The sequence below is a fragment of the Pristiophorus japonicus genome, chromosome 20 (genome assembly GCF_044704955.1).
Source record: "Pristiophorus japonicus isolate sPriJap1 chromosome 20, sPriJap1.hap1, whole genome shotgun sequence".
Taxonomy (NCBI): Eukaryota; Metazoa; Chordata; class Chondrichthyes; family Pristiophoridae; genus Pristiophorus; species Pristiophorus japonicus.
The window spans coordinates 19,873,469-19,895,608 of NC_091996.1; the positions used below are offsets into that span (position 1 = coordinate 19,873,469).

The 22,140-nt window shown below is 43.5% G+C and overlaps 1 protein-coding gene across 3 annotated transcripts in view; it reads right to left on the reverse strand.

Moving 5' to 3' along the window:
- ak8 (adenylate kinase 8) overlaps nt 1–22,140 on the reverse strand; it is a 239,681-nt gene that overhangs the window by 39,276 nt on the left and 178,265 nt on the right. For 2 of the 3 annotated variants that reach the window (XM_070863869.1, XM_070863873.1), the window contains one exon: nt 4,815–4,895. The exons of the other annotated variant lie outside the window; for it this stretch is intronic. In XM_070863869.1, the coding sequence (XP_070719970.1) occupies nt 4,815–4,895 (81 nt within the window). The remainder of the gene's footprint in view (nt 1–4,814; nt 4,896–22,140) is intronic. 3 annotated transcript variants of the gene reach the window in all.

The following is a 22,140-nucleotide window of genomic DNA, read 5'->3' on the forward strand; positions in this document are numbered from 1 at the left end:
TGCCTGCATAATAATTACTATGCTTGTAAGCAAATCATTGTATGTGAAGTGGTTTGAAATGCAATAAGGTGCTTTATAAATGCAAGTCTTTTCCTTTCCTAATGTCTGCATATTTGAGATTATCCACCTACACGTATGCATATCAACCACCGGTTAATTTACACAGGGATTATTTAATTAGATTATGTCCATTAGATCTAGTCCAAATAACTCTTTGGCCCTGTACCATTTTTGGAACACATTTCATTAAATTTCTACCACCTTCACCTCAAAGAAAAATTAAGTACAAATATGGGAAATGGATTGTCTGCTGCGATCAATTTGGAATATTTACATATTTTATTGGGGTTAAGGGTGGAGATCACTTTTTAAAAAACATAATATAAATATGCCCATACATTATAGTGACTCAAATGCTTGCTTCAACAATATTTTATAAATATAAATTAACAGATTAAAATGTCCCAGGGTGCTTTACAGAGGAGAAACGGATATCGAGCAGCAATAGAGTTAGGAACGATAACCATACACATTTAAGGTTGTAGGAGACTTTTGAGAGGAGGAGGGAGATGGTGTAAAAGTTTAGGGAGGGGACTACAGACAGACGGCCCAAGATGACTGCCTTTGCTGGTGGAGTTTACATAAGAACATAAGAATTAGGAACAGGAGTAGCCATCGAGCCCCTCGAGCCTGCTCCGTCATTCAACAAGATCATGGCTGATCTGGCCGTGGATTCAGCTCCACTTACCCGCCCGCTCCCCATAACCCTTAATTCCCTTATTGGTTAAAAATCTATCTATCTGTGACTTGAATACATTCAATGAGCTAGCCTCAACTGCTTCCTTGGGCAGAGAATTCCACAGATTCACAACCCTCTGGGAGAAGAAATTCCTTCTCAACTCGGTTTTAAATTGGCTCCCTCGTATTTTGAATGGGGAGAAATTACAACATGCTGCGGTGCAGAGGGACCTGGGGGTCCTTGTGCATGAATCCCAAAAAGCTAGTTTGCAGGTGCAGCAGGTAATCAGGAATGGAATGTTCTAGTCTCCCCGACCAGTGGAAACAACCTCTCTGCCTCTATCTTGTCTGTACCTTTCATTATTTTAAATGTTTCTATAAGATCACCCCTCATCCTTCTGAACTCCAGCGAGTAAAGACCCAGTCTACTCAATCTATCATCATAAGGTAACCCCCTCATCTCTGGAATCAGCCTAGTGAATCGTCTCTGCACCCCCTCCAAAGCTAGTATATCCTTCCTTAAGTAAGGTGACCAAAACTGCACGCAGTACTCCAGGTGTGGCCTCACCAATACCCTATACAGTTGCAGAAGGACCTCCCTGCTTTTGTACTCCATCCCTCTCGCAATGAAGGCCAACATTCCATTCCTGATTACCTGCTGCACCTGCAAACTAACTTTTTGGGATTCATGCACAAGGACCTCCAGGTCCCTCTGCACCACAGCATGTTGTAATTTCTCTCCATTCAAATAATATTCCCTTTTACTGTTTTTTTTCCCAAGGTGGATGACCTCACACTTTCCGACATTGTATTCCATCTGCCAAACCTTAGCCCATTCGCTTAACCTATCCAAATCTCTTTGCAGCCTCTCTGTGTCCTCTACACAACCCGCTTTCCCACTAATCTTTGTGTCATCTGCAAATTTTGTTACACTACACTCTGTCCCCTCTTCCAGGTCATCTATGTATATTGTAAACAGATGTGGTCCCAGCACCGATCCCTGTGGCACACCACTAACCACCGATTTCCAACCCGAAAAGGATTCATTTATCCCAACTCTCTGCTTTATGTTCGCCAGCCAATTCTCTATCCATGCTAATACATTTCCTCTGACTCTGCGTACCTTTATCTTCTGCAGTAACCTTTTGTGTGGCACCTTATCGATTGCCTTTTGAAAATCTAAATACACCACATCCATCGGTACACTTCTATCCACCATGCTCGTTATATCCTCAAAGAATTCCAGTAAATTAGTTAAACATGATTTCCCCTTCATGAATCCATGCTGCATCTGCTTGATTGCACTATTTCTATTCAGATGTCCCCTATTTCTTCCTTAATGATAGTTTCAAGCATTTTCCCCACTACAGATGTTAAACTAACCGGCCTATAGTTACCTGCCTTTTGTCTGCCCCCTTTTTTAAACAGAGGCGTTACATTAGCTGCTTTCCAATCCGCTGGTACCTCCCTAGAGTCCAGAAAATTTTGGTAGATTATAACGAATGCATCTGCTATAACTTCCACCATCTCTTTTAATACCCTGGGATGCATTTTATCAGGACCAGGGGACTTGTCTACCTTGAGTCCCATTAGCCTGTCCAGCACTACCCCCCTAGTGATAATGAATGTCTCAAGGTCCTCCCTTCCCACATTCCTGTGACCAGCAATTTTTGGCATGGTTTTTGTGTCTTCCACTGTGAAGACCGAAGCAAAATAATTGTTTAAGGTCTCAGCCATTTCCACATTTCCCATTATTAAATCCCCCTTCTCATCTTCTAAGGGACCAACATTTACTTTAGCCACTCTTTTCCGTTTTATATATCTGTAAAAGCTTTTACTGTCCGTTTTTATGTTTTGCGCAAGTTTACCTTCGTAATCTATCTTTCCTTTCTTTATTGCTTTCTTAGTCATTCTTTGCTGTCGTTTAGAATTTTCCCAATCTTCTATTTTCCCACTAACCTTGGCCACCTTGTACGCATTGGTTTTTAATTTGATACTCTCCTTTATTTCCTTGGTTATCCACGGCTGGTTATCCCTTCTCTTACCGCCCTTCTTTTTCACTGGAATATATTTTTGTTGAGCACTATGAAAGAGCTTTTTAAAAGTCCTCCACTGTTCCTCAATTGTGCCACCGTTTAGTCTGTGTTTCCAGTCTACTTTAGCCAATTCTGCCCTCATCCCACTGTCGTCCCCTTTGTTTAAGCATAGTACGCTCGTTCGAGACACTACTTCCTCACCCTCAATCTGTATTACAAATTCAACCATACTGTGATCACTCATTCCGAGAGGATCTTTTACTAGGAGATCGTTTATTATTCCTGTCTCATTACACAGGACCAGATCTAAGATAGCTTGCTCCCTTGTAGGTTCTGTAACATACTGTTCTAAGAAACAATCCCCTATGCATTCCATGAATTCCTCCTCCAGGCTACCCCGTGCGATTTGATTTTACCAATCGATATGTAGGTTAAAATCCCCCATGATTACTGCCGTTCCTTTTTCACATGCCTCCATTACTCCCTTGATTATTGCCCGCCCCACCGTGAAGTTATTATTTGGGGGCCTATAAACTACGCCCACCAGTGACTTTTTCCCCTATCTCTAATCTCCACCCACAATGATTCAACATTTTGTTCATTAGAGCCAATATCGTCTCTCACAACTGTCCTTTATTAACAGAGCTACCCCACCTCCTTTCCCTTCTTGTCTATCTTTCCGAATCGTCAGATACCCCTGTATGTTTAATTTCCAGTCTTGGCCATCCTGCAACCACATTTCTGTAATGGCCACCAAATCATACCCATTTGTAATGATTTGTGCCGTCAACTCATTTACTTTATTTCGAATGCTGCGTGCGTTTAGGTATAGTGTTTTAATACTAGTTTTTAAACCATGATTTTTAGTTTTGATCCTTCCTGCAGCCCCTTTATATTCAGTGGCCCTTTTTGTTTTTTGTTTGGGAGGGTGGGATGCACAAGATGACCGGGGCTGGCGGATCAAAGGATATGGATAGGGCACAAGGTGAGGAGATTGCAGAGGTACGGAGCGATAAGGCTTTGGACAGAATTTAATACGAGAAGGATTTTGAATTCAGTTTACTAGGGGACAGGGAGCCAATTGACATGAGTGAGGACAGGGGTAAAGGGCAAGCAGGACTTAATGCAGGGCAGGTGCAATTTGATGAGCTGGAGTTCATCTCGGTCTGAGCTCAGGAGACCAGACAGCAGGGTATTAAAGAAGAAAAACACAGGCAGCATTTCAGTGATAGTGGACGTTATTGAAGAGGTGAAAGGAAGCAGTTTTGAAACTTGCCTTGTTGAGTGGCAAGGACTTAGGCAGCAAAGGAGCTGAGGTTACAGGAGGTTAGTCTCAGAGATCAGATGTACCTGGTTACGGTGTGATGGGGAAGAGGAAGAGGAGGCAGTGGCTGAAACTGCTGTTTGGGTAGCCTTCAAGACAAACAAAACTCCATAAGCTCCTCACCCTTAGCTTCATCCTCCTGGACAATAGTTGCAATACTGTGTGTTGTTTTTGGGCACCCATTATAAAAAGGATGTTCGAGCCAAGAAAAAGAATGCCTTAATTCACGAGGATAATACTAGAAATTAGAGGGTGTAGTTATGGCAAGATACTTGAAAAATTTTGGTTGTACTCATTGGAGCAGAAAAAATCAAGAGCGGATCTAATAGAAGTTTCAACATTTTGAAGGTGTTTGAGAGTGTAAACAATGAAAGATTATTTTCACTGCATTTGTAGATTGGTAACAGGGCAGGGACTTGAAAACTAATTGTTACAATAAATATACAATACATCCTAATTTTTATATATTATATATATCAAATACAATCAATGAAGTTTAAGCTAGCTAAGGGGAGAATCAATGAAGCTGGTAAAACATCAAAGGTTTATATACATCTTTTACCTCTCCAGTCATAATATGAAATAGGAGGAGGAATAGGCCAAACAGCCCCTTAAAATAAAATATATAATAATGGCATGTATAAAATAAGTCTCGAGGCTAAATGCGATATAAAATGGCATACACAATTGATCGTTTGGAAAAAAGAAACACTGACCTTTCACCCATAACTGGATCAGTCATCCTCATTGTAATACGCTCAATGACAGCATCATCAGGAACTTCCAGAAAAAACACCCTATGAAAAAGTAGCAAATCAAAGACAGAAAATAATAGTCTGGGTTTGCTGAAGGTTTATAAATCAGAACCCCAATGAAACCAATCAAATTGCACAATGGTCAGAGCAGGCCAACAAACTATTGTAGTGCAGTGGTATCTCAGAGTAAACTCTAATTACAAATATGCGTGCATCAGTCCCTGGTATGACTTCTCTGTATCAACTGAAATGGAAGGATGATACCCATTCAAATCTTTAATTTCACCCTTTTCTTGCAATTTCCATTAGGCAATGCTGTAGTCGAGGGTCAGGCAGCCAAGGAAATGTGTGGATGCCAGTAATGCGAGAGAGCTTTGTACAGATAATGCAGAACTTTAAATATGGCAACATTTTAGGAGAATGGTCCGAAACAGAATGTTGAAGGTCGGTGCAGCTGATGACAAGTAGTAAGAAGGACCGTCACCACATGGAGCTCTGGTGTAGCACAGGAAGGGGAAAGTCACGTATGCCCACTTCAAAACGGTCTTAAAGACAGGTATCCTACCATACTCAGTGGGCGATCTACCTAAAATATAATGAGTAGCTGAATAAAGAATGGTACTGCATTTCTTGTCAGACTGTATTAATGTTTGTACACTGATCAACAACCTTATCGTTATCTAATTTTATACACTAACCAACAATCTTATCGTTATCTAATTTTATATAACACTAGTGTCTAAGGCATAAAGTCCCCAAATCTAAAGCAACTTGATTTAAATTTCTTTGCAGAAACAAAAATGCAAAGCGTAAAAGACATATACATGTATTATCATTCTTAATCATGTTCACAATGTACAAAAAAGTGCTGTAAATGGAACTATAATAACTCATATACTGTATAGGCCATTTTGGAAAACTCCAAATATATCATGTTCGGTAATATTTGGTTGCTCCTTTTAGGCAGTTGGTTCATCGAGTACTGCTCAGATACCAGCTGTACTGGCCTTGTCTCAGATCGACTTTCTCCAGCACAGGCCCGCTGGCCATTTCTTGTTTAAGTCATAATTGATTGTGACAAATCTACCCCAGTTGTGAATAAAATCTCTCCAGGGGCAGAGGAGACACTGTATTTGGCTGCCATTAACTGCTAAATTAGCAAGTACTTCAAGCAAATTACAACGTCAGATATAAAACTCAGGCACCCAATTAAAAAGAAAAGAAAGGGAAAAAAAACACAGACGACCTGTTGCGAGAATCTAGCAATAACCCAACATACATTTTGGTGAATCACTGCTCAAAATTGATTACATATTTAACCATTCATTATAAATTAATTTAGAAAAAACATCAAGAGCACCCCAATATGTTCAAACTTCCCTGGAAGCTGGCAATCTCACATTCAACTGTGTAAATGTTCTAAAAGGTCCTGAATATTTTATGAATATTTGTCATAAAACAGAAATAATAACTACTGAGCAAAGCTATTAGTATTAATATTTATGCTGCCTGTGCTGAAATATTCATGGAACAGAGAAAGGGTTGTAAGATGAGAATTAATTTACATTGTGCTCTGTTTACCAACCAGCCTGATGTTTAGGCAGTTGACAAGCGCTGATATGAATCTGTCACTCAATTTCAGTGTCAGAGAGGAAGGCGGCTGTCAGCTTGAAGATTGGGTTTCTGACAACTGAAATCCTGAAAGGTTTCCCCCTCCTTTTATTTTATATTTTATTTGTCCACTTTTTTCTCTGCCTCAGGCAATGTATGCCACCCGTTCATCCGATCACCCTTCCATCTGCTTAAATTAACGAATTAATGAGAGATACACTCTACACCGGCCCAAAATGTTTATTGGTGATTAAATTATAATGGGGGCTGTATAATTCATGAACCAATTAGTGGAAGTGTTAGCTGATTTGATGGGATGAGGAGGTACAAACTACATTAACTAATAGAGAGCTTGGGGCTGCTACAGTCTACCGCTCGGATTACGTGCCTAATTGCTTTACTTTATCTGCCTGTCACAGATAGCCATGCATATTTCATCGTTCTCAAAGACTTCAATTGTTTACTTTCTTGTTGATCCTGTAACATGTAGAAGCTAAGCCAAGCTTTTGTGTAGTTAAAACCATCCGGAATTGAATCAGTTTTTGGCTGTGCGTGTAGATGGCTGAAAGGGTAGCCCACTTATCTCTTTAGATCTACTTTGGAGCTCATTTTTCTTTAATTTCCTCTCCCAGCATGCCTACTCACCTCCGCTGTCAGCTGGGAAATGTGTGGTCATCTCCTCCAATCTTACTTTTTTTAGTATGCTTATCAAATGGAAAGTGACCACAAGTAGAACATAGAACTTGTCCTCTTTGTATCCAGTAACAATATCAATCATTCTCTATGTGAAGTTAGATGCGGTGTAGGGCACTCTGCGTACTCTCCAGCAAATGTGATTTGGCTCTTACCTCAGGCAAGCAACTACCAACCTTCAACAACACAACATTTCCATTGCCCACACTGGCGACCCTTATGGCCTCTTTGAGTGAGATTGCCCAATTAGAACTCAAATTTGGACAGTTTTACGTTATAGACTTGCATCCACTGGGAACTGATTGCATGCCAAAATTCATTTCAGTAAGGACCCTTAACGCTTACCAGAGAGGGATGAAACTTTCATCCCATCTGTCTGGACTGACCCACAGTTCCTTCCTCCACTGACATGAGGCCCACTTGCTGTGGGGCAAAATTTATTTAATGCCATTTTTCTTCTGTGATGAGACATTCCGCCTCTACATTCCCCTTAGGATTCTGGCTGAGAACTGACAAGATCCACTGCACACATGTGGATGAAGGATTCAAGCATCAGCCACATAAATTATTATGAATCTCTGACAACAGCCATGTAAAATGAATATCATAGCTGTTCCATCACTTCTAAATTTACATAACCAGGTCTGGTATGGAAGATGTCACCAGACTTGGCTTTCACATTGTCAAGCATACAGCATACAGTTCTTCATTACAGTCCATAATAGCTCACTGTTCTTTTTATAATAATGCTATATAACATCATTTGACATGTGGTTTTCAAATAGTAATCAAAATATTCTGGAATCATCATCATCATCATAGGCGGTTCCTTGAAATGAGGATGACTTGCTTCCACGCCAAAAAAAGGATAAGTTCACAGGTGTTCCAATGAAGGACCTAAAATTCCAGGTCCTGAACTACATCCTGAAGGATGGAAGATGCCTGTGCATGGATTTTTTTAACCTGTGGTGGCCATTGCACACCAGCCACCACACGGGCTTGACAGAGCTAGGTCTTGGTCCAGTGACGACTGAAGACCAGCTCTGCTGCATGGATCTAATGCGCACATATATCGCAGTGTGGGCTGGCCCATGCTGCCCCTGGGCCCCTGGCCCCAACCTCATGGCTCCCCTGGGCCCCATCACATCCCTCCACAGTCTCTCGCCGCTTCTTCGCCCCGACCTCGCCACTCCTGCTGTATCTGCCCATGCTCCAATCACTGACCTGGATTTTGATGATGTCACTCTTCGCTGCCGTCACAGCTCGTGCTGCTTCCTGAAGTGCCCTGCCTCCACGCCGCTCCTCGCCACTCCTTTTATGGCCCCGACCTGCCGCTGGTGTTCTCCTACGCAGGTCGGGACCTCTACGCTGTTCCCAGACCGCTGCTCGCCGCTCCTTTTATTGCCCCGTTCTGCCGCTGGTGTTCTCCTACGCAGGTCGGGGCCTCCACGCTGCTCCGAAGCCGCTGCTCATCGCTCCTTTTATGGCCCCGACCTGCCGTTGGTGTTCTCCTACGCAGGTCGGGACCTCTACGCTGTTCCCAGACCGCTGCTCGCCGCTCCTTTTATGGCCCTGATCTGCCGCTGGTGTTCTACGCAAGTCTTCATGCCAATAGGTACCTCCATACTTGAGGTTAAACCAGTCTTTGTTAATAGTACAGTATAATATTCTGGTAGCAAGCTGTTTGTCCTTGCAATATATTTTTTCTATTGATGGAGCAGCCTTAATTTTCCTTTGACCATCGGGACTCAACAAATAATGCTCGGCAAAGAAGGAATAGGAGAGAGAGAGTAACCCACAATCAACGTGGCTCTAAAGGGACCCATTCCACTCAGGTCAGTTTTATAGAGACAAGACACTCCGAGGGGATTTCCTTGGCTGACATGACCCCAGAGTATCAACCCCAGCATTTGGGCAATGAAATGGAGCCTCCTTTGATTAGGAATTTTTTTTTAAGCAATACTTAAACACGTAGAGTTAATAATCTATGGGTAAGAACTTTCTATTTTCAGTGCTTACCTGGAAAGTAAGCTTCTCCTTAAAGTATTTAGGATATTTTTCTATTTCCTTTGAAAGCATTAACATATTTAGCCTTTTTAGATCCCATCAGAGCTACCTTTCCTCATTAATCAGCTTCTGCTCTTAAGCTACCAAGGGGTGGAAATTTGGTCGCAGCTCTGTTGCGGTGTTAACCCGGGCAGGGCAATATATTTGGCGCCGGGAAATGGTTTGTGTCTCCAGCCGCAAAATTCACCAGCTGGGCCCTGAGTGTGGAGCGGAGCGCTAAGGGAGGCGTTCCACACCTCTTTTAGGGCGCTAGGCCGGCTGAGTAAGAGAAAATCCTGAGGTAAACAGCTGGCCTCGGAGCGCCCCAAGAGAGGCTTTCGTGAAAAAAAAAATCTGAAAATAAACACCAAGAACATTCCCAATACTTCCCTGATGCCACATCCACATGAATCGCAAAAATTAAAGAATAAAAAACAATCACACTTACCTTCGGTAGACATTCCTTCCCTCACTGCGGCCGGTACAGCTGGAACCGCCTGCTTTCCCAGGCAGTCCCACTAGGGCACGCTGTAGGGCCCTGTGGATCGGGAGAGTTTCAAATTTTGAGTTGGTGTCACTCGCAGGGACGATGCACACCGGCTCACCTCTCCCGGGCGGTACAACTCCACGCCTCAGCAAACCCGGCACCGAATGTCCCAGCGGGGCACTGGAAGCTGGCCCCCCGCCCGGAAATGCTTCCCGCTGCCACTACCGCTCCCCTGGGGCAAGCCATTACCGCTCCACTGGGACAAAAACAGAGACAGCAAGAAAATCCAGCCCCAAATCTTTGCCATGAGAGCATGTGAAAATCCACAGATTGGTAACTGGGAAAAGGACTTGACCAAAAGAGGATTAATAAGCAATATCGCAACAATGGCATGATTACTTTGTTTACTTGAGCCTAAATTTATTTTTGTTGCAGTAGAATTTTCCAGAACAAAAGCAGGATTGCTGCCAGTGCCACGTGGTAGTCAGATTAGAAATAGCAGGATAGCTAAGATGAATACATGGCTTGAGGAGTGGTGCAGGGGGAAGGGATTCAAATTCCTGGGGCATTGGAACCGGTTCTGGGGGAGGTGGGACCAGTACAAAGCAGACGGTCTGCACCTGGGCAGGACCGGAACCAATGTCCTAGGGGGAGTGTTTTCTAGTGCAGTTGGGGAGGGTTTAAACTAATATGGCAGGGGGATGGGAACCTATGCAGGGAGACAGAGGGAAGTAAAATGGGGGCAGAAGCAAAAGATAGAAAGAAGAAAAGTAAAAGTGGAGGGCAGAGAAACCCAAGGCAAAAATCAAAAAGGGCCACATTACAGCAAAATTCTAAAGGGACAAAGTGTGTTAAAAAGACAAGCCTGAAGGCTCTGTGCCTCAATGCGAGGAGTATTCGTAATAAGGTGGACAAATTAACTGGGCAGGCAGTTATTAACGAATATGATATAATTGGGATTATGGAGACATGGCTCCAGGGTGATCAAGGCTGGGAACTCAACATCCAGGGGTATTCATCATTCAGGAAGGATAGACAGAAAGGAAAAGGAGGTGAGGTAGTGTTGCTGGTTAAAGAAGAAATTAACGCAATAGTAAGGAAGGACATTAGCTTGGATGATGTGGAATCTGTATGGGTAGAGCTGCGGAATACCAAAGGGCAGAAAACACTAGTGGGAGTTGTGTACAGACTACCAAATAGTAATAATGAGGTTGGGGACAGCACTAAACAAGAAATTAAGGATGCATGCAATAAAGGTACAGCAGTTATCATGGGCGACTTTAATCTACATATAGATTGGGCTAACCAAACTAGTAACAGTATGGTGGAGGAGGATTTCCTGGAGTGTATTAGGGATGGTTTTCTAGACCAATATGTCGAGGAACCAACTAGAGGGCTGGCCATCCTACACTGGATGATGTGTAATGAGAAAGGACTTGTTGTGCGAGGCCCCTTGGGGAAGAGTGACCATAATATGGTAGAATTCTTTATTAAGATGGAGAGTGACACAGTTAATTCAGAGACTAGGGTCCTGAACTTAAAGAAAGGTAACTTTGATGGTATGAGATGTGAATTGGCTAGAAAAGACTGGCGAGTGATATTTAAAGGTTTGACGGTGGATAGGCAATGGCAGACATTCAAAGATCACGTGGATGAACTTCAACAATTGTACAGCCCTATCTGGAATAAAAATAAAATGGGGAAGGTGGCTCAACCGTGGCTAACAAGGGAAATTAAGGATAGTGTTAAATCCAAGGAGGCATATAAATTGGCCAGAAAAAGCAGCAAACCTGAGGACTGGGAGAATTTTGTAATACAGCAGAGGAGGACAAAGGGTTTAATTAGGAGGGGGAAAATAAGAGTATGAGAGGAAGCTTGCTGGGAACATAAAAATTGACTGCAAAAGCTTTCATAGATATGTGAAGAGAAAAAGATTAGCGAAGACAAATGTAGGTCTCTTGCAGTCAGAATCAGGTGAATTTATAATGGGGAACAAAAAAATGTCAGACCAATTGAACAAATACTTTGGTTCTGTCTTCACGAAGGAAGACACAAATAACATTACGGAAATACTAGGGAAGGAGGAACTGAAGGAAATCTTTATTAGTCAGAAAATTGTGTTAGGGAAATTGATGGGATTGAATGCAGATAAATCCCCAGGGCCTGATAGTCTGCATCCCAGAGTACTTAAGGAAGTGGCCCTAAAAATAGTGGATGCATTGCTGATCATTTTCCAACAGTCTATCGACTCTGGATCAGTTCCTATGGACAGGAGGGTAGCTAATGTAACCCCACTTTTTAATAAAGGGGGGAGAGAAAACAGGGAATTATAGACCAGTTAGCCTGACATCGGTAGTGGGGAAAATGTTGGAATCAATTATTAAAGATGAAATAGCAGTGCATTTGGAAAGCAGTGACAGGATCGGTCCAAGTCAGCATGGATTTATGAAGGGGAAATCATGCTTGACAAATCTTCTAGAATTTTTTGAGACTGTAACTAGTAGAGTAGACAAGGGAGAACCAGTGGATGTGGTGTATTTGGACTTTCAAAAGGCTTTTGACAAGGTCCCACACAAGAGATTAGTGTGCAAAATTAAAGCATGTGGTATTGGGGGTAATGTACTGATGTGGATAGAGAACTGGTTGGCAGACAGGAAGCAGAGAGTCGGGATAAACGGGTCCTTTTCAGAATGGCAGGCAGTGACTAGTGGGGTGCCGCAGGGTTCAGTGCTGGGATCCCAGCTATTTACAATATACATCAATGATTTAGATGAAGGAATTGAGTGTAATATCTCCAAGTTTGCAGATGACACTAAGTTGGGTGGTGGTGTGAGCTGTGAGGAGGATGCTAAGAGGCTGCAGGGTGACTTGGACAGGTTAGGTGAATGGGCAAATGCATGGCAGATGCAGTATAATGTGGATAAATATGAGGTTATCCACTTTGGTGGCAAAAACAGGAAAGCAGATTATCTGAATGGCGACAGATTAGGAAAAGGGGAGGTGCAACGAGACCTGGGTGTCATGGTACATCAACATTGAAAGTTGGCATGCAGGTACAGCAGGCGGTGAAGAAGGCAAATGGCATGTTGGCCTTCATAGCTAGAGAATTTGAGTATAGGAGCAGGGAGGTCTTACTGCCGTTGTACAGGGCCTTGGTGAGGCCATACCTGGAATATTATGTTCAGTTTTGGTCTCCTAATCTGAGGAAGGACGTTCTTGCTATTGAGGGAGTGCAGCGAAGGTTCACCAGACTGATTCCTGGGATGCCAGGACTGACATATGAGGAGAGACTGGATCTACTGGGCCTGTATTCACTGGAGTTCAGAAGAATGAGAAACATATAAAATTCTGACGGAATTGGACAGGTTAGAGGCAGGAAGAATGTTCCCGATACTGAGGAAGTCGAGAACCAGGGGTCACAGTCTAAGGATAAGGGGTAAGCCATTTAGGACCGAGATGAGGAGAAACTTCTTCACTCAGAGAGTTGTTAACCTGTAGCATTCTCTACCACAGAAAGTTGTTGAGGCCAGTTCGTTCGATATATTCAAAATGAAGTTAGATGTGACCCTTACAGCTAAAGGGATCAAGGGGAATGGAGCGAAAGCAGGAAAGGGGTACCGAAGTTGCATGATCAGCCATGATCTTATTGAATGGTGGTGCAGGCTCGAAGAGCCGAATTGCCTACTCCTGCACCTATTTTCTATGTTTCTATGTTGTCGCGATCCATCTAATTAATAATTATTTGGTTTTCAAGCAAATATTAGGAAACTTAGATGCCATACTGAGGCGTGTGTGTAGATCATACATTACTTTCTCATAGTCGTGGCTCAAAATTACAGATTAGGACTAGAAGCAATAGGAACTTGTAGGAGGAATTAACAGCCACTTTTAAAGTCAGTCAGTCACAGCAACTGTCACTGTAGAAATCAATGAGGTAAAGGTGCAACCATTTTGAAGGACGCTTTCATCATTATTTTGATAACTTTATACTGTTTTCACATTGTTGTGATAAAAGACAGTGGTTTCTTGGCATATCACAGGGGAGCACACATCATTAATCCAATTAATAGCAGTACTTAAAAATACTGCTCCATTGATTTCCCAGCACTGCCTGCAGTCCACTGGAAGCAGTAGATTGTCTAGTATACAACCTACAGTATTTAATGATAATCCATGACAAGTATATGCTGATGTTAAAATCATGCTGTATAAGCTACCTTGGTGATTTAAAATGCTGTTATCATCCAGTGGTTAATTCAGATATTGTGGAATATTCTCTCTATTGCTCATAATACAAGAATAACTGCAACATATTGTTACAAACAGGAGAGAGAATAATATTATACTTCACTACTTACAAAATGTTATGATTCATGGGAACAAAGATGTTTAAAGAAATTAAGCATCCTAAAGTTTGAAATTTGGTCCATCTTTGACAGGCTCTACTGTACAGCAGTCATTATTGCACATTAAAAGAAGGAAGGATAGTAGGGGTCCTTCGCTCCACTAGGAAAACTCTCCAATAGAATTGTTCAATATTTTACAACATCAGTTCGACTCCCTCCTGTGTATGAGTATCATTAACATAGAAAATAGGTGCAGGAGTAGGCCATTCGGCCCTTCAAGCCTGCACTGCCATTCAATGAGTTCATGGCTGAACATGCAACTTCAGTACCCCATTCCTGCTTTCTCGCCATACCCCTTGATTCCCCTAGTAGTAAGGACTACATCTAACTCCTTTTTGAATATATTTAGTGAATTGGCCTCAACAACTTTCTGTGGTAGAGAATTCCACAGGTTCACCACTCTCTGGGTGAAGAAGTTTCTCCTCATCTCGGTCCTAAATGGCTTACCCCTTATCCTTAGACTGTGACCCCTGGTTCTGGACTTCCCCAACATTGGGAACAATGTTCCTGCATCTAACCTGTCTAAACCCGTCAGAGTTTTAAACGTTTCTGTGAGATCCCCTCTCATTCTTCTGAACTCTAGTGAATATAAGCCCAGTTGATCCAGTCTTTCTTGATATGTCAGTCCCGCCATCCCGGGAATCAGTCTGGTGAACCTTCGCTGCACTCTCTCAATAGCAAGAATGTCCTTCCTCAAGTTAGGAGACCAAAACTGTACACAATACTCCAGGTGTGGCCTCACCAAGGCCCTGTACAACTGTAGCAACACCTCCCTGCCCCTGTACTCAAATCCCCTCGCTATGAAGGCCAACATGTCATTTGCTTTCTTAACCGCCTGCTGTACCTGCATGCCAACCTTCAATGACTGATGTACCATGACACCCAGGTCTCGTTGCACCTCCCCTTTTCCTAATCTGTCACCATTCAGATAATAGTCTGTCTCTCTGTTTTTACCACCAAAGTGGATAACCTCACATTTATCCACATTATACTTCATCTGCCATGCATTTGCCCACTCACCTAACCTATTGTTATTGTTTGTAGATGACAGCTTGTAGACCCCATAGGTTTCAATGTCCCATGTGTCCATTTAATTACTAATATCAAAGGTTGATTGATTAGATTCTAAAATGTGATCAGCATGTAATCTACCTGCAAGCCCCAGAAATCCAATCGTACATTTCTCTATTATTTGATTGGTTTGAAATATTATCAAAGGACTGGTTAATGAATAACCCTTGGCGCACTGAATGTTTTTATTCTCCATCAAAAAAAGTGCAATAAAGTAAGTCTTCGCACTTATCTTTCGGACTGACATACAGTAGTTGTTTAAGGTATGTACACTGTTAGTTTAAGCAAATTGACAACAGTAGCCCGGTTAGAAATACATCAGGACAATTGTCCTGGACTAATGCAACTGAGGGGCACATAGATTTAGCTAAGCTCATTCAGTTGTATGGCTTATAATAATTGCCTTGATTTGGTGTGCAACAACATTGTTTTAATCTTCCCATTCTTGTGAACATTTTCAAAGGAAATGGATGCTCCTAGCTCTTGGGAGACTTCACATGGTGAAAGTTTTTAAAAAAGCAGTATCTGCCAACAATTTATTAGATTAAATAGTAATAGAGATTGGTGCCTCCCATGCTGGTCATTTAACATTTTCTAAAATTATTGACAATCATTTTGAACTCTACAAAATTATGGGGGTGGGGGGGGGGGGCGGGGAGAGCGAGGGAGTGTGAACAAATATGAAGGCGGACAAATATGAAAGACTGATTTTACTCTGCACAGAAAAATGTGACAGGATCAGCCATAACAGCCTGGAGAGAGATTGGCAGAGGTGCTCAGAACATTATTACTCTATCCATTGAAGGGCTTGACACACACCAGCCACATTCAGTAGATTTTAGTAGTTGCCTTGTTGTTACTTCTCATTTTAATTAAAGTACTCATTCGGCCCAATAGATCTCAATTTTGTAAATGGATATAAGTTTTTATTTACAGTTTTGTAAATTCCCACCTATCAAGTTTTCCAAACATATTTCTATGCGTACCAGTTATGTGTTTAGATCTCTCTATTGAAAGATAGCAAAATCAAAATAATCTGACAATTGTAATAACATTTATACCAAGAACGACTTGACTTGCTGTTTAGTAGTTTTATTGCAAAATGGTTGAACAAGGCTTCTCTAAGGAAAACTACAACATATTAAAGTAAAATCTTGTTACTGTCAGTTCATGTTTACAGTCACATTTCTGCTTGATAGACTGGAAGCATGAACAGGAAATGGTAGCAATTATAGTGTATGTCTTTAAACTAACCATTGTGACCATCCTTAAGGGCGATGGTTTATTCCTGCCTTTCTTTGCAATACTAACATGTCACTTTTAAAAGACTTACATTTATCATAGAATCATAGAATAGCTACAGCACGGAAGAAGACCATTTGGCCCGTCAAGCCCGTGCTGGCTCTCTTCAAGAGCACCTCAGCCAGTCCCACTCCCCCGCCCTTTCCCCGTAGCCCTGAATTTTTTTTTTCTTTCAGGTACTTATCCAACTCCCTTTTGAAAACCGTGATTGAGTCTGCCTCCACCACCCTGTCAGGCAGTGCATTCCAGATCCTAACCACTCGCTGTGTAAAAAAGATTTTTCTTATGTCGCCTTTGGTTCTTTTGCCAATCACCTTAAATCTGTGTCCTCTGGTTCTTGACCCTTCTGCCAATGGGAACAGTTTCTCTCGATCCACTCTGTCCAGACCTCTCATGATTTTGAACACCTCTATCAAATCTCCTCTCAATCTTCTCTGCTTTAAGGAGCGCCTTTCACGATCTCAGGACGTCCCAAAACACTTTACAGCCGATTACTTTTGAAGTGTAGTGACTGTTGTAATTTAGCAGTGCCTAACTAGAAGGCAGCTACTTCCCTTTTTATCTCACCCCCTGCCGTGTTTTCACTATCCCCTCTGACCTCCCCCTCTCTGACCCTGAACGATCAGTCCTCAGCAAAGGCGTGAGCTTCATCCTCTTCCGCCCCCACCTCAATGAATTTCGAGCTTGACACGATGCTGAACTCTTTGTCCACCGCCTTCGCCTCCATGCCCACTTCTTTGGCCAGGAGTCTTCTCCTGAACAGCTGACCCTTTCTCCCGTTTTCAGAATTCTCGCTCTACCTGGACCGCTCCCTCTGGCCTCTTACGCTCTCTAGACCTCTTCATTGCAAACTGCCGACGGGACACCGGCCGTCTCAATTTCTCTGTTCTCCTCACTCACTCCAACCTACCTCCCTCTGAACTTGCAGCACTCCGCTCACTCAGATCCAACCCAAACATTGTCATCAAGCCTGCTGACAAGGGTGGCGCTGTTGTTGTTTGGCAAACCGACCTCTACCTGGCAGAGGCCGATTGCCAACTCTCTGACACCTCCTCCTACCTCCCCCTGGACCATGACCCCACTACTGAACATCAAGCCATAATTTCCCAGATCGTCACTGACCTCATCTCCTCTGGAGATCTTCCCTCCACAGCCACCAACCTCATAGTTCTCCAACCCCACACAGCCCGCTTCTACCTCCTTCCCAAGATCCACAAGCAGGATTGCTCCGGTAGACCCATCATTTCAGCCTGTTCTTGCCCCATAGAACTTATTTCTTCCTATCTCAACTGTATTTTATCTCCCCTTGTCCACTCTCTTCCCACCTACAGTCGCGACTCCTCCGACGCCCTCCGTCACTTTAACAGTTTCCAGTTTCCCGGCCCCAACCATCTCCTTTTCACCATGGACGTCCAATCCCTCTACACTTCCATCCCCCACCAGGATGGCCTGAGGGCGCTCTGCTTCTTCCTCGAGCAGAGGCCCAACCAGTCCCCATCCATCACCACCCTCCTCCGCCTGGCTGAACTGGTTCTCACATTGAACAACTTCTCCTTTAACTCCACTCACTTCCTCCAAATTAAAGGTGTTGCTATGGGAACCCACATGGGTCCTAGCTAAGCCTGCGTTTTCGTGGGATATGTGGAACATTCTTTGTTCCAGTCCTACTTGGCTCCCCTCTCTCACCTCTTTTTCCGTACATTGATGACTGTATCGGTGCTGTTTCCTGCTCTCGCCCTGAACTTGAAAATTTCGTTCACTTTGTTTCCAATTTCCACCCTTCCCTCACCTTGACATGGTCCATCTCCGACTCTTCCCTTCCCTTCCTCGACTTCTCCGTCTCCATCTCTGGGGATAGACTTTCGACCAGTATCTACTATAAGCCCACTGACTCCCACAGCTACCAGGACTACACTTCCTCCCACCCCGCATCCTGTAAGGACGCCATTCCATTCTCCCAGTTTCTCCGTCTCCGTCGCATCTGCTCGGACGACGCCATCTTTCACATTAGTGCCTCTGACATGCTTCCTTTTTCCTCAACAGAGGATTCCCCCCCGCCGTGGTTAACATGGCCCTCGACTGTGTCCGTTCTATTTCCCCCACTTCTGCTCTCACTCCTTCCCCTCCCTCTCAGAACCATGACAGGGTTCCCCTTATCCTCACCTTTCACCCCACCAGCCTCCATGTTCAACGATCATCCTCCGCCATTTCCGCCACCTCCAGCGTGATCCCACCACCAATCACATCTTCCCCTCCCCTCCCCTCTCAGCATTCCGAAGGGACCGCTCCCTCCGCGACATCCTGGTCCATTCCACAGTCACCCCCAGCAGCCCCTCCCCTTCCTACAGCAGCTTTCCATGCAAACGCAGGAGATGCAACACCTGCCCTTTTACCTCCTCCCTTCCCACTATCCAGGGCCCCAAATACTCTTTCCAGGTGAAACAGCGATTTACTTGTACTTCTTTCAATTTAGTATACTGTATTCGCTGCTCAAGATGTGGTCTCCTCTACATTGGGGAGACCAAGCGTAGATTGGGTGACCGCTTTGCGAAGCACCTCCGTTCAGTCCGCAAGTGTGACCCTGAGCTTCCGGTCGCCTGTCACTTTACTTCTCTACTCCATTCCCACTCTGACCTCTCCGTCCTCGGTCTCCTACACTGTTCCAACGAAGCTCAACATAAGCTCGAGGACAGCACCTCATCTTTCGTTTAGGCACTTTACAGCCTTCTGGACTCAACATAGAGTTAAAAAATTTCAGAGTGTAATTGCTGCCAATCTTGTGGCTCCCTCACCCCCGCCCTCCCCCCAACCCTACTCAGAGCTTTTTTCTTTCTTTTTTTCTCCTTGTCTCTAATGGCAGTTGGTCAATATCCTGCCATTCACACCCTATCTTGACTAATGTTTTTCAAACTCCTGGCATTACCATTTGAATTTGGGCCATCATCCTTTTTGTCTCTCTAATCTCTCCTGTCTTCCAACCTATCACAGACCTTCCATTTTGTTCTTTCTTCCCCTTCCCCTTTCAGTGCTTGTTAAGAGTCGGTTCTTTCGAACACTCTCCAGTTCTGACGAAGGGACATCGACCTGAACATAAGAACATAAGAAATAGGAGCAGGAGTTGGCCATACGGCCCCTCGAGCCTGCTCTGCCATTCAATACGATCATGGCTGATCCGATCATGGACTCAGATCCACTTCACTGTCTACTCCCCATAACCCCCTATTCCCTTATCTGTTAAGAAACTGTCTATCTCTGTCTTAAATTTATTCAATGACCCAACTTCCACAGCTCTTTGAGGCAGAAAATTCCACAGATTTACAATCCTCAGAGAAGAAATTTCTCCTCATCTCAGTTTTAAATGAGTGGCCCCTTATTCTAAGATTATGCCTTCTAGTTCTAGTCTCCCCTATCAGTGGAAAAATCCTCTCTGCATTCACCTTATAATCTTATACGTTTCAATCAGATCACCTCTCATTTTCTGAATTCCAATGAATAGAGGTCCAACCTACTCAACCTTTCCTCATGAGTCAACCCTCTCATCCCCGGAATCAACCTAGTGAACCTTCTCTGAACTGCCTCCAAAGCAAGTATATGCTTTCGTAAATATGGAAGCCAAAACTGCACGCAGTATTCCAGGTGTGGCCTCACCAATACCCTGTATAACTGTAGCAAACGTTAACTCTGCTTTCTCTCCAGGGATGCTGCCTGACCTGCTGAGATTTCCAGCATTTTCTGTTTTCATTCCAGATTCCAGCATCCGCAGTATTTTGCTTTTGTACTTCTTAGCAACTTTAAATTCACAGAAGAACAACAACAACTTATATTTATACAGTGTCTTTAACATAATAAAACGTTCCAAAGCGTTTAACAGGAACATCAAACAAAATGTGACACCAAGCCACATAAGGAGATATTAGGGCAGATGAGGAGGTAGGATTTAAGGAGCATCTTAAAGGAGGAAGGAGAGGTAGGGAGGTGATGCGGTTTAGGGAGGGAATTTCAGAGCACAGGGCCTTGGCTGCTGAAGGCGTGGCTGCCAATGGTGGAGCAATTAAAATCAGCGATGCTCAAGAGGCCAGAATTGGAGGAGCGCAGCTATCTCGGAGCGTTGTGGGGCTGGAGATTACAGAGATAGGGAGGGGCGAGGCCATGGAGGGATTTTAAAACAAGGATGAGAATTTAAAAACTGAGGCGCTGCTTAACCAGGAGCCAATGTAGGTCAGTGAGCACAGGAGTGATGGGTGAGCGGGATTTGGTGCGAGTTAGGACATGGGCAGAGAGTTTTTGATAGCCTCGTCTTCTTTCATACGGTAGTAGAAGAAGCAAATCAAATGTCAATATCTAAGTCAGATATCCAGGCCAAAGCTTCCGGTGTAACAGCGTGGATATCTTGTGGGCTGTCTGCAAATTTCTTCTGAAGGCAGTGCTCAATGATGTGTTCCAGGGTGTGCTTAGGAGCTCCACAGTCGCATGATGGGGATGCTTTAATCTTCCATCTATGGAGAAGATGGCAGCATCGACCATGACCAGTTCTGAGGTGGTTGATGGTTGTCCATTGTTTGCGAGGAAGGTTTGATCCTTCAGGTTGTATTGTGGGGTCCTCTATAAGGAATCCATTCCATATGTCGCAGTTCTTCCAAGCATTTCACCATCAGTCATCAAGGCTGAGGGGAGATCGCTGAAGGGCTTTGGCGACGGTCCAAAATGGCCTTCTAGATTTGAGTCATCAAGGAATGTGAGGGATGGAGGTTGATTTTCATCTTCACCTGCCGGAAGGTGATTGCCCTCCCTTTATAATCTATGGAACTCACTGTTCAGGAGGAGAAATGTATCATGTGGTATGAAACAGATTTATACAAGGCTAATGTCGAGGCATAATTTCTGCATGGTACCAAGAGATGGAACCTGAAGAAAGCGAAGGAGCAAAGGCTGATGCTTATGGAGCACATTGGCAGGGAGGATTTTAGGTTTAGACAATATAGCATGTCCAATGCTAAAGTAATGTTAAGAGGTCTGTGTGCATTAACACGGCATGTTACATTGAAAAGTTTCCAATAGATAGATGTGTCATAGAATCATAGAATGATACAGCCATTCAGCCCATCGTGCCTGTGCTGGCTCTTTGGTAGAGCTATCCAATTAATCCCATTCCCCCTTGCTCTTTCCCCATAGCCCTGTAATTTTTTTTCCCATTAAGTATTTATCTAATTTTCTTTTGAATGTTATCATTGAATCTGCTTCCTCCACCCTTTCAGACAGTGCATTCCAGATCACAACACTTGCCGTGTAAAAAGATGCTTCCCCATGTCGCATCTGGCTCTTTTGCCAATCACCTTAAATATGTGTTCTTAGGTGATGGAATATGAAAGCACAGATCATCGGACTGTGCACAGAAAGATCTGTATGGAAGAGTGACAACAGGCAGGTAATCATGAGAGTGGCGGTGGAAAGCACACAATGATAAAATACTCCGGCATCTACAGCCAACCTGGTGATGACCACTGACTGACCGATTCAAATCATAAAACACTGAAAACATAGATCACCAACAAGTTTCTCACAAAGGACTAGAGAAATATCTGAAGCCAAAAAACATTTCTTAGTTCACTAAGTCCCTCGAATAAACTAAATGGAAAAAATATTGATGTAGATTTTCACTTTTACTGCTGAG